At 37.3% G+C, this 24,549-nt stretch overlaps 3 protein-coding genes and 1 non-coding gene across 4 annotated transcripts; 3 read left to right on the forward strand and 1 right to left on the reverse strand.

The window, feature by feature from the left end:
- The first annotated feature begins 63 nt into the window (after positions 1–63).
- LOC100178511 lies at positions 64–21,750 on the forward strand. Its single transcript, XM_002129066.4, has 21 exons — positions 64–414; positions 991–1,081; positions 1,732–1,883; positions 2,264–2,440; positions 2,852–3,023; positions 3,120–3,241; positions 3,423–3,472; positions 3,828–3,900; positions 4,168–4,287; positions 4,620–4,798; positions 5,066–5,199; positions 5,551–5,681; positions 6,009–6,170; positions 6,450–6,517; positions 6,785–6,905; positions 8,528–8,656; positions 18,885–18,927; positions 19,741–19,865; positions 20,027–20,079; positions 20,522–20,681; positions 21,003–21,750. Exons 2-21 carry the CDS (start codon positions 1,012–1,014, stop codon positions 21,159–21,161), a joined length of 2,400 nt encoding a protein of 799 aa, XP_002129102.1. The 5' UTR covers positions 64–414; positions 991–1,011; the 3' UTR covers positions 21,162–21,750.
- LOC100176194 (fibulin-1) lies at positions 10,508–18,360 on the reverse strand. Its single transcript, XM_002128937.5, has 7 exons — positions 16,533–18,360; positions 15,382–15,521; positions 14,902–15,011; positions 14,260–14,431; positions 13,076–13,279; positions 12,447–12,549; positions 10,508–12,069 (listed from the first exon to the last, which is right to left on the reverse strand). The coding sequence occupies exons 1-7, from the start codon at positions 16,652–16,654 to the stop codon at positions 11,487–11,489; spliced, it is 1,434 nt and encodes a 477-aa protein (XP_002128973.1). The 5' UTR covers positions 16,655–18,360; the 3' UTR covers positions 10,508–11,486.
- mir4144 (microRNA 4144) lies at positions 14,549–14,623 on the forward strand. Its single transcript, NR_034540.1, has one exon. It is a non-coding gene; the product is annotated as a microRNA 4144 (primary transcript).
- A 2,101-nt stretch (positions 21,751–23,851) lies between the features above and the next one.
- Positions 23,852–24,475, forward strand: dynlt1 (dynein, light chain, Tctex-type 1). Its single transcript, NM_001044362.1, has one exon. It carries the CDS (start codon positions 23,928–23,930, stop codon positions 24,267–24,269), a length of 342 nt encoding a protein of 113 aa, NP_001037827.1. The 5' UTR covers positions 23,852–23,927; the 3' UTR covers positions 24,270–24,475.
- Positions 24,476–24,549: the final 74 nt, after the last annotated feature.

Here is a 24,549-nt window from a genome sequence, read left to right on the forward strand (position 1 = left end):
CATAACTGCTCTGTAAGCGCGGGACACTCAAACCATATAAAGAATAAACAAAGAAATGACGTCACGATTCTACGGGTGCCGACATGTTTCCGAGCTGAATTAGAACGCAAAAAACGCCCTGTATACGCTCAATTTACAAAAACAAACTTTCAATGTTTGATACTTTACATAAAATACAAGTGATCGATGCCTAACATATGGGTGGCAACAAATGTATACGATATCGTTGAAATTTTGAGTGGCGTTATTGGATCTATTTTCCGAGCAACTTCGCGCTTTCGAGAACTGAAATCATGACGGCACCCGTAGTCGCGTATTTTGTTCAATTTTATGCCCAAGTGGTGCCTGCAGTTTTAGGCTTCAGTAACTTTGCGTAAAATAAATAAAAAACAAAGAAATTCGACGTCTTTTTTGGTAAGTAAAATTATTTTTATGCATATAATGAATTTAGCTATTTTTCGGTAACTTTTGTTGATACATTTTGAGCTTAATTTAATAATAATAGTTTGAACTCATGTCGCGCTCCCGCTCATATCATCTTATATTGTGCACTACTTTTAAAATTTTCCCGCTTAGAAAAATCCCAACGTTAAATAAAAAAATTAACAAATATCATAATGCCGCAAACAAGCAACTAAACTTACATTTAATAAATAATTCTTCCACAATATTTTACAACTCGACAAAAACGGTTTAATCAGTAACGCGGCGCGCTAACAATATGGCGTTGATACGCATTTTGTTTTGCGGTTCATTCATACATTTAACTTAAAAAGTTCCTGCAACTACAAAATTGTCCGTTGTTGTCATACTTACCATAAGTTTGATGTAACTCACATTTCATGTTAAAAGTTTACATTAACAAATGACTATTTTAAAATGGAATTTTTATCCAATGTTTTCCTTAATGCAGCTTTTCATATAATTTCATTGTAGATATATTCACACGAGCAAAGACTTGCTTTGTACTAAAACCATTTTTTTGTGTAGGAATAAAACGTATTGGTGGCAATGGCAGATGTAACGGAGGAAACAACAACAATAGATGCGAATGCATTACTGGAAGAGCCAATAGCTGAAAGTAAATATGTCATATACATGTTCGGTGTTCCTACTTCCTAGTAATAGTATAGTGTGTTTTTAAATGTATTTATTTAGACAAACATATATAAATATATAGTGAGAGTTGGCTAATGAAACAATAAATCAATTTTGCCTAAAAAATACTTAAAGTTCATGATTGGTGGCTGAAGACTGAAACCTTGTAGAGTATAGACTAAATTATCATTAGTTAGTGTTAGTAATTGTATGGATACATTGTAGATAGCTGATAGCAGTTAGTGGATGTCACAACATTTTAATGACCGACAATATCTTACAGTCTGTTATTTTTTAAGGTAACAAAGTAAAAGAAAAAGTTTCAATAGTCACAACATTTTAATGGCCGACAATATCTTACAGTCTGTTATTTTTTAAGGTAACAAAGTAAAAGAAAAAGTTTCAATATTAAAAATGAATCTGCATGTTAAGAGATCTTATAAAAATTAGTATTTTCTCAACAATGTTTGTTTACCCAAAACCTTTCATTGGAATACATAGTTTTATTGAAACCTGTTTATCACTAATGTTACAGATATTCAGATAACTTAACAAAGTTGAATGTGACAAGGACTTTTTAAAATCTTTATTAAGTTTAGGCATTTTCCCAACTATATATATTTATTTTCACAGATGCATCTGGTACTGTTGTCACTACTACAGATGCCGATATTGTGTCAAAAGCTTTCACGAGTGTGGAGGAAGATGGGACGGAGGTTCAGTACGTTACCATGACTCCTGAGGAAGCTGCAGCAGCTGGTGTCACAATGGAAGAAGAGGAACAGGTGGGTGGTTGGGTTCATGGAAGCTGTGTGTTCAATATTGATAAGGTCCCAAGTACCTTGGAATTATGCCAAAGTTGGCACATTACCCCTAAATAAATATATTCAATCCTAATAGTGACCTTTAGTTTATATTCTGTTGTTGCTAATTTTATTAAAGTTCTGATATAGTATCGTGCCATTGTCGCTGACTGTTGTGCAGTGTCGTGTATTAAACAGTTTAAAACTTTGGTGGCTCATGAGCTTGTTAAGTTAGGCCATTCAGGCAGAGAACAACTGGTCCCCGTCTGTTATTCGCATTGAGTGCTGCAAACCCACTCACAAAAAAGTGCAAAGTAATATATGTAGTGTTTGCAATCATTTTAAACCCCTTTTTCACTTAGGTTGTAACCACTTCTCTTCAATTTGACCCTGCCAACCCATCAGTGTTATACACTGCTGATGGTACCTTGATTAACCAAGCTGATCTAAGTCCTGAAGAGCAAGCTCTTGTACAAGCAGCCCTTCAACAACATCTTGCAGAGCAGGAGGCAGAACAGCAACTTGCTTTGATAGAAGAGGTGCGTGGTAACCGAAGTTGTCACTCAAATTTTAATTAGCACTGTTAACCAGAACTGCCTATAAAATGTTAAGTTAATTGTTGTAAAATACTGCAGAGTGCAGAAATCTAATTAAATTATTTGTTTAGTTTATTTTAGCTTTAAATAGAGACTTTCACTTACTACTGTGACCATTGCGCTGTGGTAACCATGTATTTCTATACAATGCCTGTTTAAAAATTATACCAAATAGCAGAAAATCAAAATTAACCCTAGACCAAAGTATGGCAGTGTGATTTGATTGCTTATAAACACTGAACAGGGATGACTGCATACTATCTGTATTTCGTTTTCAGATAATGGCTTACTGCTTACTATAATACAGACTACTTACATTGTGACGCAGTTTATATTGATCTTTACCCCACACAGCCAAGTCAAGAAACCCAGCTTACTCTTCCCACTATTATTGGTTCTGATACCACAAGTGCACCCACACAGAATGGTGATCCACTCACTATGAGTGTGGCAGGTGCGGGTAATACTTCTGTACAATCTGTAACTGGAACAACCGCACCTCTTGCTACTATAACACCTGCTACAAGTAAGTGGACCATTCTATTACTTTTCAACATAGTAACTTGCAGTAATGCAGTTCCTAAATCATTATTTTAACCATGTAAATGTCTACCTTTACCAGCGGCATCTAGTGGGAAAGGCATCAACCTAGCCTCCCCACACACCAATGCTTCACAAATAGTTCAAACATTAGCCGACAATGTAAGAAGGCAACAGGAATATCTTAAAGCTCAACATTTACTGGTGAGTGCTGCTATGTTTGTGGATTGTGGCTGAAGATTTAATATAAAAGCTATAGTGTTGAAAACTATCAACAAGTTACAAGTTTATCACCATAACTTTATGTTTTTTTTGTAGAGCTAAAACAGTTTATAATTTATGACGTGTCTGACAGTTCTCATGTAATCTTTCTCTTCTTTTGTAGAAACAAGCTGAATTGACCAACAGGAATTCCCAGCCACCAGAAGGATACAGGTACCTCGCTGTTTAATACTTGTGTTGCCATACTTTAGCCTATACAATATGCCTGGCTTATAGGCTGAATGGTCAATTCACCCTTTGTTAATTCATCAATTTAACCATATCATGGCTCATGGACTCTTGTAGACTGCCCATTGTATTATTTTAACCTTTATTTAAATTCAACATGGAGGTCATACTTTATAATTATAATTAGTAATTACAATTTTCGAAAATACCTATAATTCAAATAAATGGGCCATAATTTGTAATCGCCGTATGAGTAACCATACTTTATAACAACACTTCAGCTATACCTTGCCAGCTTAAATACAATACATTTTATAATATATCATTGTGTGTGATTTAGATATGAGGAGAAGATAGTAATACGACAAGGACAACCCCAAGTAGTGAAGCTGCCGGTTAAAGTTCAGAAGAAAGTAAGTAGATATCATGCAAAACTAGTTTAATATATATATGCTGTTGCTGTCAGACATATTAGAAGCCAGTATAAGATCTTCTGGGTTTTTTTGTTTACACTAATGTTGAACCATTTTTATTCAAACTTTTCCATTAAAAAAACATCGAGAGATCACACATGTGTGTATGCTGTTGATGTCACCAAGTGTTAGATATGTTATAAGTCTTAGAGAGATCTTCATATATATATATGTGCATTATTTTTACTTAAATTTTCACTGAAACAGCCAGAGATCCCGGCAGCCCTGGCAAACCTCATGCCCAAGATCGAGGTTGGCAAGGACGGAAGTCAGGTGATTAGAATCCACCAATCACAGATCAGTGCTGAACAGTTAAGATCTTTGCAGGTTTGTGGCTCTTGTAAAGTTGTGATAGTAATATATTAGTATGTACCTTATGGGCCTTAACATATAGTGTGTATAATACTGTATATGGTGTTATGATAAGCAGTGTGTCTGATGCATTGATGCGTATGTGTTTTACTCATAGTGTTTTTTGCAAAGTTTAAAATTTGATACATAGCTCATGGGCATAATGTTTTGTTGTAATGGGCTAACTTGGCAACTCTGGTCAAAAGTGTAGGTGTAGGATTCTAGGAAAACCTTTATAACAAACCCACTGTTGTATCTTTCCCTTAATATTTTTACAACTTATCAATTATATCTTATCTTTACTACAGGAAAACCCAAACGTCCGCCTTGTGTTCCGACCTGCAAATGCCAACAAGAATCGACCGCGTAACGGAGCACCTGTGGTTGCCGGAAAGAAGAGAGGAAGACCTCGTCGTGTTTATGATAATGATGGAAATGATCCCAAGGATGCAGATTATGTGGATGAGAGTCCTCCATCGAAAACTAGGTGGGTGAGGTTACATGTGTGGTGTAAATGTGTGACGTCCACTGCTATTTAAGACACACACTTAACAGGTATTTCTTCAACCTTGTGGTCACATGGGCTATCTTTGGGTCAAGGTGATTGACCAAGTTTGACTAAATCTTGGGTCTTGTGGCATGCCACACCACAGGACCCCCCCACCTAGTATTGAAAAGACACGTACTAGTTTCCAAGCACCTCATGATAATCCATCTCCCTTGCATTATTTTAAACTTCCTTTTTTGCTCCCAGGTATGGCCGTACACCAAAACAGCCCTATTATTCAAAGGATTATACAACACCCATAGAAAATGAGGATGGTACAGTTACTTACCCACGCCCTACACCGAAACCCATAATGGTGGGTAGAAGGGGAAGAACACCAGGTGAATAAAATTTGAATATTGTATTATAACCCCTATATTTTAATGTTGATAGGAACAACTAAATAAATTTTAAATGTTATTAGGAATTGTTAAAGGGATATTGTTGCTGCTTTTTAATTAGGATTTAATTAGGGAAGGTATATATATTCAAAAGGCCTCTCATCAAAGGCATTATAATAAATGAATTGATTTACATATAAAATGTAATCTTTTGTATTAAACTGCAATGTAATGTCAACACAAAAAAATTCTGCGTAATAACATTTCTTGTAATTTGGAATAATAATGTGAAGTTTCAACTATAAATGTAGAAGCTTACTTTTACTTTACTAAATATATTTTCCACACAAGGTTCATTAAACAAAAGCACCATAGAGCGAGCATATAGAAGGTCCAACTCATATGCTCATAAGATAGATGTGTTGCGTGAACAGGAACTGATTCAAGATGAAGACCTCACTAATGCAAGGCTGGCTATCACTGTAAGTGTATGACAGTGGTGTTGCTCGTATTTGTAAAATGGAATGGCACACAGTGGTACACAGAAATACCTATTTCTAAACAACCCCCTAACATAGTTTTGTTGTGCTTCGGTGACAACATATTTCTATAAGACACATCCAGCACAATATTAAATCAAGTCACAGAAAATTAACCTGAACCAAAGCATAACAGAACAGTTTAATTGGTTTAAACAGGGATTGCTGGCATGTGTACCAGTGGTACTTTTGTTACAGTTATGCTTTTAGGCGTAAAAATCATACTGATCAGTCAATCAGATATAAATTAATCCCCTACTTTTACTTCAGCCACAAAAGCCAGTATTGAGCAGTGTAGAGCAAGCGATTTCTACAAGGAGGAAAAATCGACTTCGTGAACTTTTAAGTGCTTGCTCCCAGGATGAAATAATGGAGGTTGCTCTTCCACATCTTGCTCGTGCTTTCTCACTATGGGAGTTTCTTATTATGAAGGTTTATATACTATGTATTTGGGTCAATAGGTGATATGTGTGTATACCTATCCAGGTGTATCGATCTATGTAGCTACACATGGGTTTATGGGGATCTGAGTGGCCCATTGCACAAACATAAACTACAGGCTTAAGGTGTGCCATTCCCATTACCCTTGTTTTTTTTTAGTGATGATCGAGTTGAAATTTTATTCTGTAAAGGGGTCCAGACAACAAATACAAAGTCTCACAGTATTAAAATGCGAATTGCTTTGTATGTACCATGCTGTTCTTATTACAGGTGGAACAGAACAAGCAGAGCAGAGTTTACTTTGCTGATGTATACAAGGAATATGAGGCTTTGCACAGGTATGTATACCAGTGTAAAGACTGTAACCACACCACTGTCTTTCTATGATATCCTTGGTAATTGTTGCAGCTTTATTCGCTATTGTAGAACAAACATTGCCGCAGGTGTAGTACTAACCGCTTAAAACTCGTTTGATATGTTAAAAAAATAAAAATTCATATTTAATACTTCTGACAAATCTTGACTATAAGATTGCACATTTTTCTTAATATACTACTTACTGTGTGTGACCATGTAATACACGACTTAGCCAACACCTCACACAGGTACGTCTCTCGCCTCACTGTCAAGTACAAGGATTGTATTCAACAGAAAGCTATAGAGGGAACAAAAGATGCATTAGAAGAAACAGAGAAAAAGAACTTGGTGAAAGTTAAATGTAAAAAGGTAGGCTTAAAAAACTAATAAAAAATGGAAAATACTGACATATGTGATTTAAGCACAGCAGAGAAAAGTTGGTATATATTTTTTAAAGGGAGCTTTACAGCCATTTCAGCTTAAAGTTTCCTTGAATTTTAAGCCATTCCACTGTGGTATGAGTTCAAAAATCTTATCTCCTATTCGTTATGTTTACCATAATTCATACACCATGTTGTACCACAAACACATAAGTTTTGCAGCTTTAAACTACCTTGAATGCTGAAGGCTGCCGCCATTGTTTGTGCAATGGTTTTATACCTTTTATATTCTTCATATAACCATAGATTGTGTATCAATATACTTGATATTGTATGCTTCTATAGTTTCTTTTTACTGGTGGTTGTGCAATAGTTTTATATACCATCTATTTTATGTCGTTATGTGGGTATCATAATACTTCATGAAGCAAGCTGTGCTACAACCTTGGCTTTGAACTCCTGTGATCTTTGGGGCAATAGTTTCAACCTCTATTTTGTATGTAGTAGTATGTACTATAGTTCTATATCATGTAGTCAGTTGTTGAACACGTTAGTGGTCATATAGATCCTTTTTCGTCGAACAGTTGTTCTTGGCTTTGTTGTTGTTGCTGTTGTTGTTGCTGATGGGGCGATTATTTTCCGCACTTATCCTAATTCTTAATTCTAGCATTTTTCTTTATTCTCTTGATTGAAATCAAATCGTAATATATATTTATAATTTTTAGACTGAATTTTCAGATTTAAAACCGCACGATGAGCGATTAATTAACGATTACTTTCCTCATGCACTTTACATAGCGGAAACACTGTCTGGAGTTTGGCGGGGAACGACGGCACGTATTATATATAAGATAAGATTCTAAGAAATCCACACAACGATTCACGACTGAATCAAACTATTAGCATTTAAGTGGGGACGCATTAAATGCACTACTCTTAAACCGTATTATCATTAATCGTAATTGAAACATTATTTTTAATTCAACACCATATGATTAATATTAACTTTTAACATTACCTAATTACTGCGTGATTACGGTTTGTCAAAATTCATGAAAACAAACGTTTTTAAGCGCAACAACGTTAACTAGTGTAAGTTTACAATAAACACATGGTACAGGAGTTGTACAAAGTGTATTTACACATATTCTTTACCAATCACTCAATCCTCATACGTCATAAGTTTCATTAGTTATAATACATTATAATACATTCTGCCTACTGCTCCACAGTCACCAATGGCGACTAGAACCCGTTTTGTTGGTTACTTCAGATTTTTTTTTGATCGAGCCCAGTCGACCGTTGTAGTAAAAGGATTAACTAATATAGCAGGGTGGGGGTAGATGGGACACCTTTTCATTTTGTTTTCTCTTTTCATTTGGTAGTAAACAAAGAACATTTAATGAATTATAAAACCGTATCTTCACGACTTCCACAGACCGTTGTTAATTGTTTAAAACACGATCAGGCTATTTGGATAATATGTGTTAAAGGTGTCCCATCTTCCCCGACTCTACTATCTTATGCTAATTAGTTTAAAACGTGTTCATTCATTAGATCTGTGATCTCTTGTTATTATACTGGATAGTAACACACCTTATGCTTCTACAGTTGGCTGAGTCTCTTGGTTTGGAAGCAGATGAATTAGAAGACACATTTATCAACTTATTGGATTCCACGCCTATTATTCCTACTGTGAGTGGCAAACAAGAGATGGTTATATCAAATATTGGAGAACAGGTTGGTTTATGCCCACATATCTTAACTTAGTCAGTGTATATGAGAATCACAAGCAGCAAATTTAAGATAGCATCGGACAAGAGTATGCTGGGTGTTGAATATTTGCACTAAGCTTGTTAGTAAACTTTACATTAATCCACTAATTAGTAATAATATTAGTCATGCTCAAATATTTTTCAAAAAGGCAGCAATCGTATCTGTTTTATGCTGGGTAAATCGGTGTGCATTGGGTTGTTAAACATAGTCAGGTTCTTGTTTTTATATTTAGAAATCGTTAGTGCTGTGGATGTAAGTTTTATAGTTCCTAAATTCCCCTTTGGCTATATGCAAGATAACATAGTTCTATTCATGTACTTATATAAGAAATGTTTTCTAAATTTTTCAATTCTGTTTTAAAGGGGCATACTAACGAGAAATGAAAATTTGTATATGGATATATATGCTCAAATGTAACCTATAAGTACCACACCAAAGTTTTCCAAATCGATACGGTTTCTAACAAAATAGCGTAAAAAAACTCTGGAGTGAAAATTATTTGGGTGTTTCCACAATGCATGGGATTTCCCATAAGAAAAAAATTCACTCAACTTTGATTGTTTCTAAAATACTGAAGTTAATTCGAATTTTATTTTGGTATAATGAATGCTTCTTCTTAAAGAACGTATAAAAAAATTGTAAAACATACAGTACATAGAATTTGTTATGTTTTAGTTTTTCGATGGAACCTAGGTACATACCAGATTATGCTGACTCAGCTTATTTTTAAACCTAACGTAAATTACGAAAAAAAAAATTTTTATAAAATAATTGGTACAGCAGGTACAAGTGAAACATGAACATTTTAATATAAAAAAAAAAATGCTAAAAATTAACTAATACGAAAAAAGGTCATTTTTTTACTTCAGCGGTTAAATTTGCCGTTATAAAACTCATTTTTTAAAAGCTGTTTGTATTTTAAAACTTGTACCTTTAGGTCACATCTGAGCATACCTATTAATATATATATTTTGATTTTTTCGTTGGTATGCCCCTTTAAAAACAACACTGTTAGTTTAGAATTAAGAAGCGGTTACAACTGCGGCTTTGGGGTATGTAGTGTAATTTTGTCCTTTGAAAATACCATGGTAGCTGTGTATTTCCAGGTATTTATAAAAGGAATGCTTTTCCCATTTTGAAATCGTCACTGGTTAAACCTGTGACCTGTATATAAGTTATGTGGTTTAAAATTCTACTGATGTTGTACATTGTATACCATAGTTCCATTCAAGTATTTATATAAGGATTGTTTTCCATTTTAGCCCCAGGTTTTGTGTGGTCATTGTATTTTGACAATAGTAGGTTGTGTTGTAAGTGTCACTTGGGCTTCGGGCAGGAAACCAGGTTTAATTCAGCCGTGGCCTGTTTGAAATTCCTTAGATGTCTTGCTGTGTACAGAGGTTTGGCTTTGTTGAGATTGCACGCACTTGTTCTTAGCTCTAAGTCCTCTCTGTGGGCCACATCTGGTTGTTTTGGTATTTCTTTTTAATTGACAATTTTTAAAACTTTCGACTAACCATTGCTTTTTTAAAAGTTTACATCATTCATGTCTCTCTGATTAGGTCACAGTATCACTGTATTTTGCTCTTTTTTTGTAGTGCTTAACCTTAACAATATGTTGTATTTGTGTGCTGAGCCATTAGCAAGTTTTGTCATGTAAACCCCCAATTGAAGCTTCAGTTAGTTTGCGGTGAAATTGTATCACCACGCACACTTTAATGCGATCATTTTTCATGTAAATCCTTAACCCTTGTCTGGTAACTGGTCTCAGGTGTCTGTTTTCTCTATATAGACTACATGAGTGAAGTCATAGGGTCACATATCAGGTTGCAGCTTTATTCTACATTGTACATGCTGAACCATGAAAGGGTATGAAGGACTGTAGTAAAAATATTAGAAATTTCGGTCTGGCACCCCGAAGGTGGCACCTCTACATTGAAAATATAGAAAACAATACGTACAAACAAAGACGTGTAAGTGTAAGAAAACGATATTTCACAGGCGCCAAGAAGAGCATATACTGTACACAAAATAACTTGGAAAACCTTTGCTTTATGGTGCGAATAATTGGATGAGGTTAAATTAATGCAGTGGTTCTTAACCTTGATGTCAATTAATTTTAAAGATTCATTAAAATGGTCTGTATTTGATAAATAAATAAAGAAAAAAAATATGCAGTAGCCTACTTAATTAAAAATTTTAGGGTAGTTTAAACAGTTGGCCATATAGTGTTGTGGAAAAGGGTTAAGAACCACTGCTTTAAATGCTGCTAATACAAAACTGTTAGAAAGGCAAATGCTGATGTTTAATTAGTTTGCACAAAATGCTTCAGTTAGCAAGGCAGCCACAAACTGCTTTGTTATAGCATTCCTATGATCATGGTAAACCACATAGCAAAGGGATGGAAGTTAAGTTTCATAAATAAAAAAATGAAAAGGTTACTTTCATTCATGAACAATAGATGGTTTTGTTAATACTTCAGATTGTAAGCTTGAAATGTAAGCACTATAAACACAATGCTAGAATGGTAATGGAGGTAATAAATACACCTTTCACCATTGACTGTTGTTTGGTATTTCACCAAATCAAACACATATTTTCATTGCAACAGCTGAACCATTACTTACGATTCACTGAGCTTAATTTACGCCATATAGACTGCAGCTTGCCAATTTAGCGTTTAAAATATATAGATCTATATAGAAACGAATATAAAATTACTTTTTATTGGAAATATACAAGTTCCTGTACACCATACATAATCGACAATCTTATATGTGCTGTGCAGCTCTCATTAGAAAGTATATTCTGACACGAAGACGGTTATTGTTAGCATCCTGTTGTCCCTCATTTCACCCCTCCTGTTGTATGTGCTTATATCAACTTTAACCATGTGCTCCGAGGGCCCTGTCAGCTCGCCAGTGAGCACAAGGTATGCCTGGGGTCGGTACATTGATGGCTGTCGAAGACTGAATGCGTTTTCCTCACCTTGTGCGATTTGGAAATGATACTGCTGTCTTCGCCGTCTTGGAGAGAATGATATTTTCAGAAGATTACTCGGCAGTTTGAGGCCAGTAGGGATATCAATATAATGGTAGCTAATACTCAATGATTGGGCTTTGCATTGAGCAAAAGTCTCATTATTAGAGGTCACACGCCTACATCTCTTTCTTCTGCAGATATTAGTTGTAATCTGTCGATACCGAAACTCATCCGTTCGCATAAGTTTCCTGTAGAAGTTGTTATCTGGGCAGGTTATCTGTTTCATACACTTGTGTCCTCCTCTTGTGTTAACACAAGTATCACTTGGCCCACAAACAGAAGCTCCACGGTCGCATTCATTGATATCGTTGCATGAGTAATCTAACTTGTCATACCTGGGAAAGGAGTAAAATAGCTGGTAACATAAGTTACATATTCAAGTGATGTTAGTGGTCACATTACAGCAAGGCTGAGGGGGTGATATACCAATTGTTTTAAAAAATTTAAATGGAACACATACATTTTACACAACTTTGAAGTATGTATAACTCTGGTCTCATGACATGTAGTTCTTTTTGGTATAAAATTAAAGTAAACTATCCATACCCACTTTCAGTATGTAAGTCGTATTACATTTCCCATTTTACGACAACATACAACTTAGCAGACCATTTATTTTAAACCAATCTGGTTGTTTGGGTAATGGGAAACTTTGATCTATCTAAGTCCAATGACATAAAGACTTCACCTATCCATATATAAGGGAACCTACCCAACAGGGCATTCACATTCAAATGCACCAGGTGTGTTCCTGCATCTCCACTGACATTTATTCCCCTCACCCAAGCTGCATTCCTGGTTGTCGACACATACACCTGTTAATCAATATCATTAAGTGGACATAATTTTTCGAATAATACCTCATTTCTCAGTACCAAGTCAGTAATTATGTATTTCCCATGAAGCAACTTAATTACTCGTGATTAACAAATACCAAACACTTGATAAGGTTTATATTCAATTTCCTGTAACTGGTCAAGTGCTCTCTTGCTTATCTTGCTTTGAACTACTCCTCTTGCCACAATTACCGTGTTTCTATTTATAGCACAGCAAAAAGCGAGAGGCACACTTAACAGATTTGTTTAAGTGTTTCCGTATGGTTAATCACCTGTAGAAAATCTACTGAAAACAAAACCCTTGAGGATATATTGGTTTTGCTTAACTTTGCCTTTATTTACAATGGTTTGAGTTAAGAGAGTAGGCAGGCCTACAGTGCAGTTTCTGCACTGCATTAATCAGTAAACTTACAACCAATAAGTTGTTTCATTATATCCCTGCCTCCCCTGCATTATAATAAGTTTGGCGCCTATGGTTATCTTCAGCATTGGTATATCAGCTCACCTTGATGTTTAGTATATCCACGATGGCATCTACAGAAGTACGAGCCTTGTGTGTTGATGCATTCAGAATTCTCGCTACACATATCCAAGTCACATTCATTCACGTCCATACAGTATCTTCCATTAGTAGTGGGGTCCTTTGTAAATCCTCTATCGCATACACACTCATATGAACCAACTGTGTTTCTGCATGTCTCTCCCAGCGCTGTGAACAAAGTTAAATACCTTATTAGGTTGGTAGGCAATTGAGATCTACTTGTTGCAATTTCCATGCAGTAGTTGATGTTTTATAAGCTTAGATTTATGGAGTTCAAGACTACTTGTACCCCACCCATATGGTGCAGACCATTTTGGGCTTTAAAATGAGTTAACCGGCATAAATAAGTTGGTACATTAGCGAACAATGCACTTGCTTTTATTCACCCTTAGGCCATGTCTACCTTTTGAATGCCTGTTGCAAATCATAAAGTTAAATAAACTAATTTAAATTCCATCGTTACGCTGCGATAAGTGGTTAAGAGCTTCAACATGGAAGTGCCTAGAATTTACAGCATGTAACACAACTATGCTAAATGCATGGTAAATTACTACTCAACGTTCAGGTCATTAAGTCCACCCCTAAAGACCAGCAATTCCATTCCAGTGATGTAATTCTTTGCTCACAATTAGGATGTTATTACTTGGCAAGTGTTGCGTGGTTAGTTGTCCCGGATTTATATTTATTTACACCATAACACCACTTTTGACCGTGAGCTATCTTAACTGTCTCGGAATTAATCCTTAGCAACAAGCAACTATTCATATACATGAATACATGTATTGTTCATGTGTGGCTAGTGTCAGTATTAATACTTTTGACAGGAAATTGGATTAAATTTATACAAAAGAGAATTATAGAGGATTTTACACAATATACTTTATGGAGTCCTAAAGTTTGAATTTTTAACTTTCTGTATCATTTTGCATTTTGCTTATGAACCTATTTTAGGAATGACAAAGCCAGAATTAATTGGGATTTCTAGGCAAAGTATTGTATGGGCCCTTGCTTCAAAACTTTTTAGAATGTTTACACGAAAAACATAAAGTTTAACACAAGGTATTGTTAAAAGTCTATTCCTTGTGGTTCTATGCTTAAGGAATGTCAATATTTAATTTTCCTGAAAGATATTGCTTATAAAAATATACCTTGACACATCCCTTGTGCGCATTCATCCGTATCCACACACGACCCGTCACCCGCATCAGAGTAACCCGCCTTACAACGACAGTGATAACTACCCCTGCTGTTAATACAGTACTGGTTTGAATCACATGGGGAATGAGTGCATTCGTTCACATCACGACAAAATCTTCCAATCTAAAGATGTAAAAATATTTTGTTACTAACAGTAACTTTTGCTACAAGAAATAATGTGAAATAATCGCGTTTCCCCTCATCTTGTAAATGTAAGAAAGGTTCATTTTATTCCATCGTTTCGTCTGACATTCGGCAAGACTTCACCAGGGTGTACCAGGTTTAACCTGTAATGAAGTCTTGCATCGTGGCAGATAACACGTAGGAACAAAACTAACGTTAAAATAAGTTAAAATTGATACTTAGTACGCGAGACTTGCTATCCATCTTCATCTTTACATAAGTAGTAGCACTAGTAGGTATATGTATATAACATAATACTTCGTATGTTGCCTACCGCATACCGATGTTACGTTTACAATGGTTTTAACTCAATACACCCCGAAGCTTTGCTTTATTTATCGAAGCTATTGTTCGAAATCCATTGAACCATAGACCCTGAAACCGCTCGCTATTTCGGCGTTGGTATTTACCTTTACCATGCCCGGTGAACAAAGGCAGTTGAATGATCCTATGGTGTTGATACACTTCTCCCCGTTGCCGCAATATCCCATTCCACATTCGTCAATATCGTTGCATACACCTGAAATGAAGGCTCTATATATAAACACCACACATTTATGTTGTGGTTCATATGTGATCTAAAGCGCACAAACATAGCCATATGTTGTTCGGAATCGCACACCGTGCTGCTTATACAGACTGTCAAGTGTGTAAATGTTACACACGTCAACGTTTTATGGTCCCGGCTTTGTCAGGGATATTTACAACCCATGCCTTGAAAAAAATAACTTTAACTTCGTTACAACACATACGCTTGCTCTACGCTCGAGGTTGTTTAATGTAAGTAATGTATTAAAATAAGTGCAGTCTATTGTTTGAGGTATATCGTATTGTGTTTTCATACCTTGATATTGCCTTGTTGATTTAAACACAGTTGTGAAACGACTTACCTGTGCGGGCGTCGAACCTGTACCCTCTCGGGCACACACAAAGGTAGCTTCCCCATAGATTCCTGCACACTTGTCCTATCTTACATGGCGCAAGTTCCGTGCATTCGTTGATGTCTGTACACCCCACGTTCTCTTGATACCTAAGCATAGGGATCGTTCAGTGCTGTGTATTATCTCGGCTTGCGGTCCACGATATTTGGAGTTCCCACGCATTTACTTCAAGATCAGGTTTATTACGTAGGTTGATGACCGCTATTATAATGTAGGCTAACGGGCAATTTAAATGCCTATTAAATCGCATCGCCCATTAAACTTACGGCTACTATATTGCACTAAAGCGTCGCCGAAATAGGTGACGAAACAGTTTATTTCGCCAAAACAGCGCCCGATGCTTAACGTCGCGCATTGGGATATGAATCGTCAATGTCAACAGTAAAGCATCTGCGTGTGAAATATGACATGTCGCCCACAGTGTTATGTGCTTTACATAAACAGAATATGAAAACAAAGCAATTGACACCACCACGTTGCTCCCAGGGGCCTTATAGAAAGTGGACGTCTTTGTTTTAACCCAAACACACGACCCTTGTTTGTTGCTTCGTGTTCAAGTGTTTGTAAACGCGTCAGGATCAGGTGTCGGCTTACTAACCATTGCGCCATCCGCTGCTATTGTTTTAATCCATTCAACACTTTTGATTTACAACTTTCACACTCTGCCCTCGTATCAACTATTGTTCTTTAAATTAGTTTTCTAATTGATCCTCAATCAGTCACCACCATTGACAGTTCAATCATCAACAATCAATTGCTTGAACGCGGGAACCAACAACACTTAGTCTTAATCCTAAACCGGTTGCCCACAGAACGTATTTCTCATCGTTAGTAGAAATTTAACGACGCCATACATTACTTAAAGCGCAGATTGGTTAGCTTTCACCACGCTAATACTCTTAAATTCGACCCGTCTTCCAACACTGTCACGAAACAGTGTAACTTATTGGTATTGGTACCAGCATATATAAGCATACATTATCTTTCCGTAAACGTTAAGGCGCGTATGCTTTCTTATAAGATTAGTTATAATACCACATACATTATTGCTTCTAGCATAAACTTGCGTGTGTTCACAATGTATATAACATCCAAGTTACCTGAACCCTTCATCGCATACGCCGTTCATGCTGTGGCCGGCTTGTACTTCAGTAGATCTTCCATGCTGTGCTCTAACCACCACACAGAGTAACATAAGCACAAAGCAACAAATCGACTTCATTATAACTTCATATACACTCTTAACTATTTAAACGCAAAATCTGTAGAACCGCAAACAAACACATTAAACTCGCTATGCCAGCAACACAAAGACTCAGCGTCGTATCAAAGCGCCTTGAACGTTTAGCAAACAGCATAGCAGCACATAATACACCTCTCTCCACCACTTCGTTTCTCATACCACAGCAGCTCATCTGTCAAGTAATAAAACTTGAAATCCTTCCGTCCTTTAATCTCCTTAGTAAGCCCTCTAAGCTCTTTTCCAGGTGCTCAAGCGCTACCCTATTTTGACCAACTGTCCATGACAATAACAGCTATAAGAATGCGGGCCACAGTCGCGCTCTTTGAAGTTGATAGGCGAGCCTTCTTTCCTTCCTTCGTCGCCTCTTCCATGACAGCCATCAGCGACGGATAGTTTTAGTGCGTCTTTGCTAATATGTTGCCGTCGTAAGAGAGTCCGCTTAATTTGTTTGCTATGCTCTTTAATCCTTCGCGTAAATTTATTTTAGATGCTCCCTCTCTATGTACATGACAGCGCATAGACACGCAACAACTACACGAATTAATCTCCCGCCTATCGTTACCGCAATAGCTCCACCCTGTAATTCATAGCTCGGTTATTTTCACCAAGCTGACGTTCCAGCAGCTTCCATTAACTAGCGGTTGCGTGTTTCCAACAACGTCAAGACATCGCTCGCATATTTTCGCTTCCCCCCACAACCCGTAAACACGTCGACCGTTACGTCACACTATACTCAGTTACGTCACTGCTCCACATAAGTTTTCAAACCATGTCGCGAGAAGTGAAATCATGTTTTCCATCTTTGAAACAGAAATTGTTAAATCCAAATTCCCATTGTACCAGTCACGTATTTTTTCTGGTAGATTGGTACGCAGTCATCTCCGTTACTAGTTAACCGAATTGCTCTGTTACGGTTCGGTGAAAACGTAATTCTATAAGACGCACGTCCAAGCATTATACTAATCATGTCGCAGAAAATTATCCTCTGATAGACAAAGTGTTGGAATAAAATAAACTTTTCTATACCACAGGTGACAAATAGGACAATTGGCAATGGTGTCTAGTAGCAGTAGTAACAAAGTATTATTTAAAGCCGACGTAGTAGTTTACGTTCATTTACGTAAGTCATCCGAGCGCTGGTGGTTGAAAATAAGTAATCTAGTACAGACATGGTACGCACTGTTTTATGTTGCCGCACTACGCAAGATTGCGTCTTCGTTTTAGTCTAGTTGATGAAATATTTTAAGTCGATGCTAGGTTTGAATTGCTTTGCTTTACATGTGCATGTCCACTATACACTTGCATAGAAAAAAATGTTTCGTTTAAAATTGCAATCGAAAAAACACTACTATCATAAAAAAAATTAAACAAAGCGCCTAAAATAAAACGAATGCCTAGAATAAAGGAAACTGCCTGAAAAAATATTTATTTACCGCAATTAAGACCGCGCTAACTTGAACCATTACCCAAGCCTAGACATAAGCACTGCATAATTCCCCCCTGAAATTAACCAAGCACCACTCCCTTTAAAACAAAGTTCCTAAAAATCTTTTCTGTCGGAAGTGGCTTACATAGGCAACCCCGGTTTCCTGTGCTAGTGGTCGACGAGACGCGGCGAACGAACCGACGCCCATCTAAAGCCAGGTTACTAAATTACGTTGGCCCGTGGGCGCCTTGTGTTGACGATACACACCTAATCTTACTGTATTGATAATACCTTTGTATTTACAAATATAATCTCAAATTTAGCCCAGTACCCACAACCCCATTCCTTATCCCAGTTACAACTGTCTCTTTACAAGCGACACTCTACATAGCTCTGTATTTCCAAACATAATCCTAACTTCGCATTAACATTAAACTTATTGCGAAGAACTCATGGTTTTCCGTACACTCACTCTACATAGCCAAGCAGTGCACGCTTTTGGCTTTCCTGCCCGGAAGGTGGTATACCCATGACCGAGCCACCATAAAAACAAATGAACCAAACGTATTGGCTTTCCTCGGAAGCTCGTACGCGCAATTTGCCCAACATTGCTGCTCAATCACATGTCGATTGCTTGGCTGTTTTAATCTGTGCGTTGCATTTTCATCTGACAAGGGATCAATAAAGAGCAGATGTTTGCTTTCTATAGTTTATTTATACCAGTAACCACTGTATACAAACATTACAAAGTGTCGTCCACTTACTAAACTTCTCTATTTACAGGCGCAGACACTCGAAGATAGCACCACAAGCAAAGACAACCAAGGTATGTATATTGCTCTTAAACGACGAAATTTATATTAATTTAAGCACTCCAAGCCCGCTCGCCTACGCTTGTAAACACCCCGCGTATGACGCAACCATCTAAATTTGCCGCCAATACGCAACATAAACCGACGTGACCCACGAACCACAAACCGCAAAGTGACGTACAAGACGACATTCGTCATAACAACCCGATAGTTCTTATCACCCACCGGCCGCCTATCTAAGCTAAATCGACCGCTAAATCTCTCGCCCCATATGCTCTAGCCCCTATGTATACATATATCGTAGTTTAAAAACATTTTAATTTTTGCGCAAGTTCTACGAAACAAGTTTATTCTTGACACTCCTGCAACAATTAGTGGGCGGATCTGCCAACTTTTACTGTCACATGCACTACCGCTTTCACGCCAGTAATAACTGCCTATAATTGCTAATTACACGGCTTAGACAGCCAGACCGAGCACTGTTTTCCGCGAATATGAGACCAGCGTGTAATTAACCGTCGCAGCTTCCGACCTTCGCGGTTTTTATTCAAGTGTTCCGTGACTGTTAAACTTTATGAAACCCTTTCCATATCGCGCAAACAACCTAACATATACAAAAAAATCACACACTACGATTCACCTTGCCCTTCTGATGGCTAGCCCCACATTACACAATATAATTTCCATTTTTCCCTTATTGGATTACAATATCATGGTCAATAGATTAAGAGCAAACATACCGCGCAAACAACCTTAACAACCCGCCACCCACAATGATATCTATCATATGCCTGGTCGTATAAACTTTAACTAAAGTGATCCATCAGAAACAACGACAGTCGAATCGTCTTCGAAGTTGATCCCAGTCACCACACAAGCTGCAGTGCAACCAGAGATGCCCCCTCTTGCCCCCTTGACCGCGGAGAGCGACGAAAAAGAGCCAGCAGTCGAGGTAGGTCGATATTTCATCCACCAACATTAATTAGAACATCTCAAATCCCTGTGCGCAACTTAATATGATTGGATTTACGATTATTCGCTACTGTTATCTTTACCGTATCGACCCAGTACTAAGCCCACAAAAGCAAAAATAAAAATGACTTTTTGTAACAGGCAAGTATGGACACCACTGACGCCCCAGAAGGAATGCAAATCGACGAAACAGAGTAAGTGACGTCATAATTATAAATCCTTGCGTCATAATTTGTAACTCCAACGTCAGAATATAGGATCATAAACCATAGCCCGATTTAAATGGCTTCGAACTATATAAAGTTTTCTACCAAGGCATTCTGCTATAACAAGGAATAGATTTCAGCCCGAACGCCGTTCCCGCATTTATGAAACCCAGATTGGATTAAATTGTTCGAATCTTGGGACCTGGGTCCTCTACGACCTAATATAGATATGATGGTCTTATAAATTACATTTTACGTAAGCATAGTACAGTTTAATTTAAGTATTAATTTTAAAATTATACGTATGCTAATCGCAAATCTCTAGTAGGTCGTGGGTTCCTTGACAAGCTGCTTTATCCATTTGTATACGTACAGAATAGAATACCATATGTTTGCATTACATGCACTTACAATGTATTCTCCACTATAGAACCGCCACAGGTGCTGCTGCAGATGGTGAGACTCCTAGCGAGGATGGTGCTGGTGGCACGCAGATCATTCAGATTGGAACCGGCGACGATAAACAGTTTATAGAAGTTCCTGAAGGCTACACACTCATACAGACACCCGAGGGCCTCGTCATGTCACAGGTAAAACACCGCTATGGGAACTGACCATATGGTTAACGTGGTGGCTGATAAACTTATATAAAATATCATCACGGTCCAGCGATAGATAAAGTACAGATTGGTACCCGGCCACTCCGTTTAAAACTGTTTATGGTTTAATTTTATGCCACTTGGTTTGTGTAGCGCTTAAAAGTGACACCACAGAACGATTTGAGTTATAAAACAAATGGCTGGGTACCAGTCTGTATTTTCTAAACACGCTCACGGGCCAACTTGTGTTTTTTCGTTGACTTATGTTTTCTCGAAATTCGACTAGCTATAACGTAAACTTAACCCAAACAGCCGGGCACGACTTTATCGCAAGCAGAGGACGGCACGATATACGTCACCCAGGAGGATGGGACCACAGCTCCACTCGACTCCCAGCATTCTATTCCATTAGAAGCTGCTGATGCTGTGGACACTACAAGCCCTGATGCTATTACCACTGAAGCTCAGTAACTTGGTGGATATCAAATTCTACACGAAGGAGAAAGCCGTTTGCCTCATGCCCAACGTTGACCTTGAAATTCACAATTGATTTTCATTTCAAAATCCTTTGTGTGTTCTTCATCTATATTTAGTGGACACCTTGTTGTATTAACAACATATGCTCTTGTTTAACCTCGCTTTAAGGCGTCAGTGAATAACTCCTTACATTTAACATTAGAAGGTCATATCGTATCGATTTAACGACCGTAGTTAAGTTACCCAGAAATTTAATTCCTTATGTTACCAGCTCTATGAATTTAAGAGATATTTTATAAACACCCAGCCCACGTGGTTACTTTACAAAATCTTTACCACGTGTTTTCAATTACCGCCAACCTTAACAATCGTACAAGGTGCGTAACTTATCATTGCTTATCACCAGATTTACAATCCTTCTATACAACAAATCACTCCTAAACTTTTCGTTTAGTTGTTTTTATATAAGAGGCTGAGTTTGCGACGAACAGTTTTCTTGTCAGTTGACATAACGCGTTCCTTTTCATTCAAATTGTGTTTAAATTGTTACGAATTTTAAATACAGCCATGTACATACGGAGAATAATGTGTTTCATTTTGTGAGCAGTTTGTTCGACGTCTAACGCAGATGATTCAAGTTTGAAAGTGTTGGGGTGCTATGGTAGGTGTCTCTGGGCAAGGCACTTAAGACAATTGATCAAGCCCAATGATCCCTGATGGATTGTCTTCTGTATTCTCGCGAGGCAACGACGGTCGGTTTACACACATATGTTCTGGTTTCGCACACCTCGTGTCGACGAACGAGTTAACACATATAACTTTGTGGGTGCTTAGTTTGTGCAAGTTCTCATTGGGTTGTAGCAATTGCCGGCTAAAAGTCTCTTGCCCCAAAAAACAAATCCATAATTGTGGCAGCATCGAGCTTAGAACCAGCATATACACATTTTATGTGTCTTCAATCTCGGAAACTGAAGACGTTTATTAATGAGCACATCGTTACATAGGTGATTTATAGGTTGTGGGTCAGTTAATAGACGTACGAGAAACCTTGAATGTTATTGATTATTGTTTTATTCACCGTATGTCGTTTATTTAACCTTCGCCTTCTCTATAAGAAAAATCTTTATCGATTGTAAAAAGTAACACGGGCAAATGCGGAGTTACGTCATTCATAATAAATACAGAAACATTTATTGCTACCTGACGCCATTGTTTTACGTTAAATTTTATTAATTGTGTCGCAAAAGCAAAGATAATAAAAAACTTTTTTATGGGCTCTGTGAAAAACACTCTGGTTAAATGGTAGCCTACAATATAGGCTAGCGTAGGTAACACAGGAGTTATGTAAATATAACTGTGTTTATGTTGTTAAGGTTTTACACTAATTTATAAGCAAATAAATCAAACATACAGTAGGGTGGGGGGAGATGGGACACTTTTAGCACATAATATCCAGATATCTTAAACGCGTTTTAAAAAATTAATAACGGTTTATGGGAGTCATAACGGTTCAGTTTTATAATTTTTTAAATGTTCTTTGTTTACTACTAAATGGGACAAGAAAATATAATGAAAATGTGTCCTATCTTCCCCCATCCTACTGTATTAACATTCCCTTTCGTCTTCCAGCACGAAAGCAGATATCCTATAAGCATAGTACTCTAAACACTGTTTTAGCATAGTATACTGAGAAGTTTCACTTCAGTATACTATGGTTTTAGATTCAGTATACTACTTCAGTATACTATGGTTTTAGATATAGTATACTACTTCAGTATACTATGCTATAAGTCGGTGGTTCTTAAACTTTTTTATATGCTTTACCCTTATAACAAATATGATGCTTATCAGATTCTCCCCCAATATGTAATATGGCACTTATTTATTAAAAAGCGAAAACAGCCAATTACATCAGTTATATTTAAAGCGACGTACGCGCTATCTTTTTGGCACGAGTTGTATAATTGTTTGGTAAATTACTACAATTGGCACAATTTTTCTGTCTAGCCAACTGATGTGGATTTTGATTAGTAGCTCATTTACCCTCTAAATACGTGGAATTTACCCAAAGGGGCAAATTGACCCCAGTTTAAGAAACGCTGCTATAAGTAGACCAATCTATGGTTACATAGATGACCAATTAAACGCCAATTCGTGTCCAAAATGTCACAGCGGGTATTGGGAAAATGCATCTTTTTTCGGTAAACTAATGGAAAACTTAAAAACAAGTTAAAGTTCGGCACCTTGTTTTCCGTATTGAATCGGCACCTTGTTTTCCGTATTGAAAAAATGTCGATTTTGGACACACATAGTGGCCGCAGTTGGACTCTTCGGTGTTTCCATGACTCAGGGCACGGATGAGAGAGGCCACTCGGAGTTTCAAAAGGCCTCTCTCATCCAAGCCAAAGGATATTCTCTTGGTATTGAGCATGCCATAAGCTCTGTACCACGTCATGGGCAAGATAAACATATTTACCGTAGTCCGCCCCCTGGATATTAGGGTAATAAGCCTAATTACCAGATTTCTTTGCGTACTTGATTAGGCGACTTGCTCAACATTAAAGAATAGAACAAGCCCCCTGTCACAAATCATTTTCGCACGCCACCACGCGGACGTGATATCACCAACGCAACGAACTTCGTTTGAGATTTAACCTTTGACCCTTAAGACAAGAACTCAAGAACGTACAAGTAAACGTTATTGAGGCCTAATTTGCTTTAAATTTCAGTTTGTTAAGATTCCTGAACCCTAAAATTAAGATGGACGACTTCCAAGCCGGCGAGGAAACCACTTTTGTCGTAGACGACGTAAGCAATGTCATAAAAGAGTCGATCGAAACCACAATCGGTGGAAATGCGTATCAACATAACAAAGTCAACCAGTGGACCTCAAACGTGGTCGAGCAGTGTCTGAACCAGCTTACTAAGCTTGGTAGATCGTTCAAGTACATCGTCACAGCAGTTATCATGCAGAAAAATGGCGCTGGATTGCACACAGCAAGTTCCTGCTACTGGGATAACTCAACCGACGGAAGTTGCACTCTACGTTGGGAAAACAAGAGCATGTATTGCATTGTCAGTGTTTTTGGACTTGCTATATAGACGTGTATGTGTTTGGTACTGTTTCCACCATATAATACTGTTTTAACGCTTCCTTGCTTTTCATTTTTAATGTATAAAACGTGTTTCAAATAAATATTTAAACAAATTGTTAGAATTCTTAAGCTACTACTTCTTTAAAACAGCTAAAAAATGAAATATAAAGTTATTTGACGTTGTGACTTGCGGTATATTATTTGGCTGAAGAGGTTTCCGTATTTATTTGCAGTATTTCAGTGCTGGTTACCTTACCTAAACAACATGTAAAGCAAATGGAATTTAG

Source organism: Ciona intestinalis, chromosome 10 (genome assembly GCF_000224145.3).
Source record: "Ciona intestinalis chromosome 10, KH, whole genome shotgun sequence".
Classification (NCBI taxonomy): domain Eukaryota; kingdom Metazoa; phylum Chordata; class Ascidiacea; order Phlebobranchia; family Cionidae; genus Ciona; species Ciona intestinalis.

Coding starts and splice junctions, on each gene's coding strand:
- LOC100178511 (XM_002129066.4), top strand. CDS start 1,012: ATGGCAGATGTAACGGAGGAAACAACAACAATAGATGCGAATGCATTA. Junction 1,884..2,263: donor CAATGGAAGAAGAGGAACAG/GTGGGTGGTTGG, acceptor TTTTTCACTTAG/GTTGTAACCACTTCTCTTCA. Junction 19,866..20,026: donor AAAAAGAGCCAGCAGTCGAG/GTAGGTCGATAT, acceptor TTTTTGTAACAG/GCAAGTATGGACACCACTGA.
- LOC100176194 (XM_002128937.5), bottom strand. CDS start 16,654: ATGAAGTCGATTTGTTGCTTTGTGCTTATGTTACTCTGTGTGGTGGTT. Junction 15,522..16,532: donor GTATGCGATGAAGGGTTCAG/GTAACTTGGATG, acceptor CCCTATGCTTAG/GTATCAAGAGAACGTGGGGT. Junction 12,070..12,446: donor GAATGTGAATGCCCTGTTGG/GTAGGTTCCCTT, acceptor CTCCTTTCCCAG/GTATGACAAGTTAGATTACT.
- dynlt1 (NM_001044362.1), top strand. CDS start 23,928: ATGGACGACTTCCAAGCCGGCGAGGAAACCACTTTTGTCGTAGACGAC.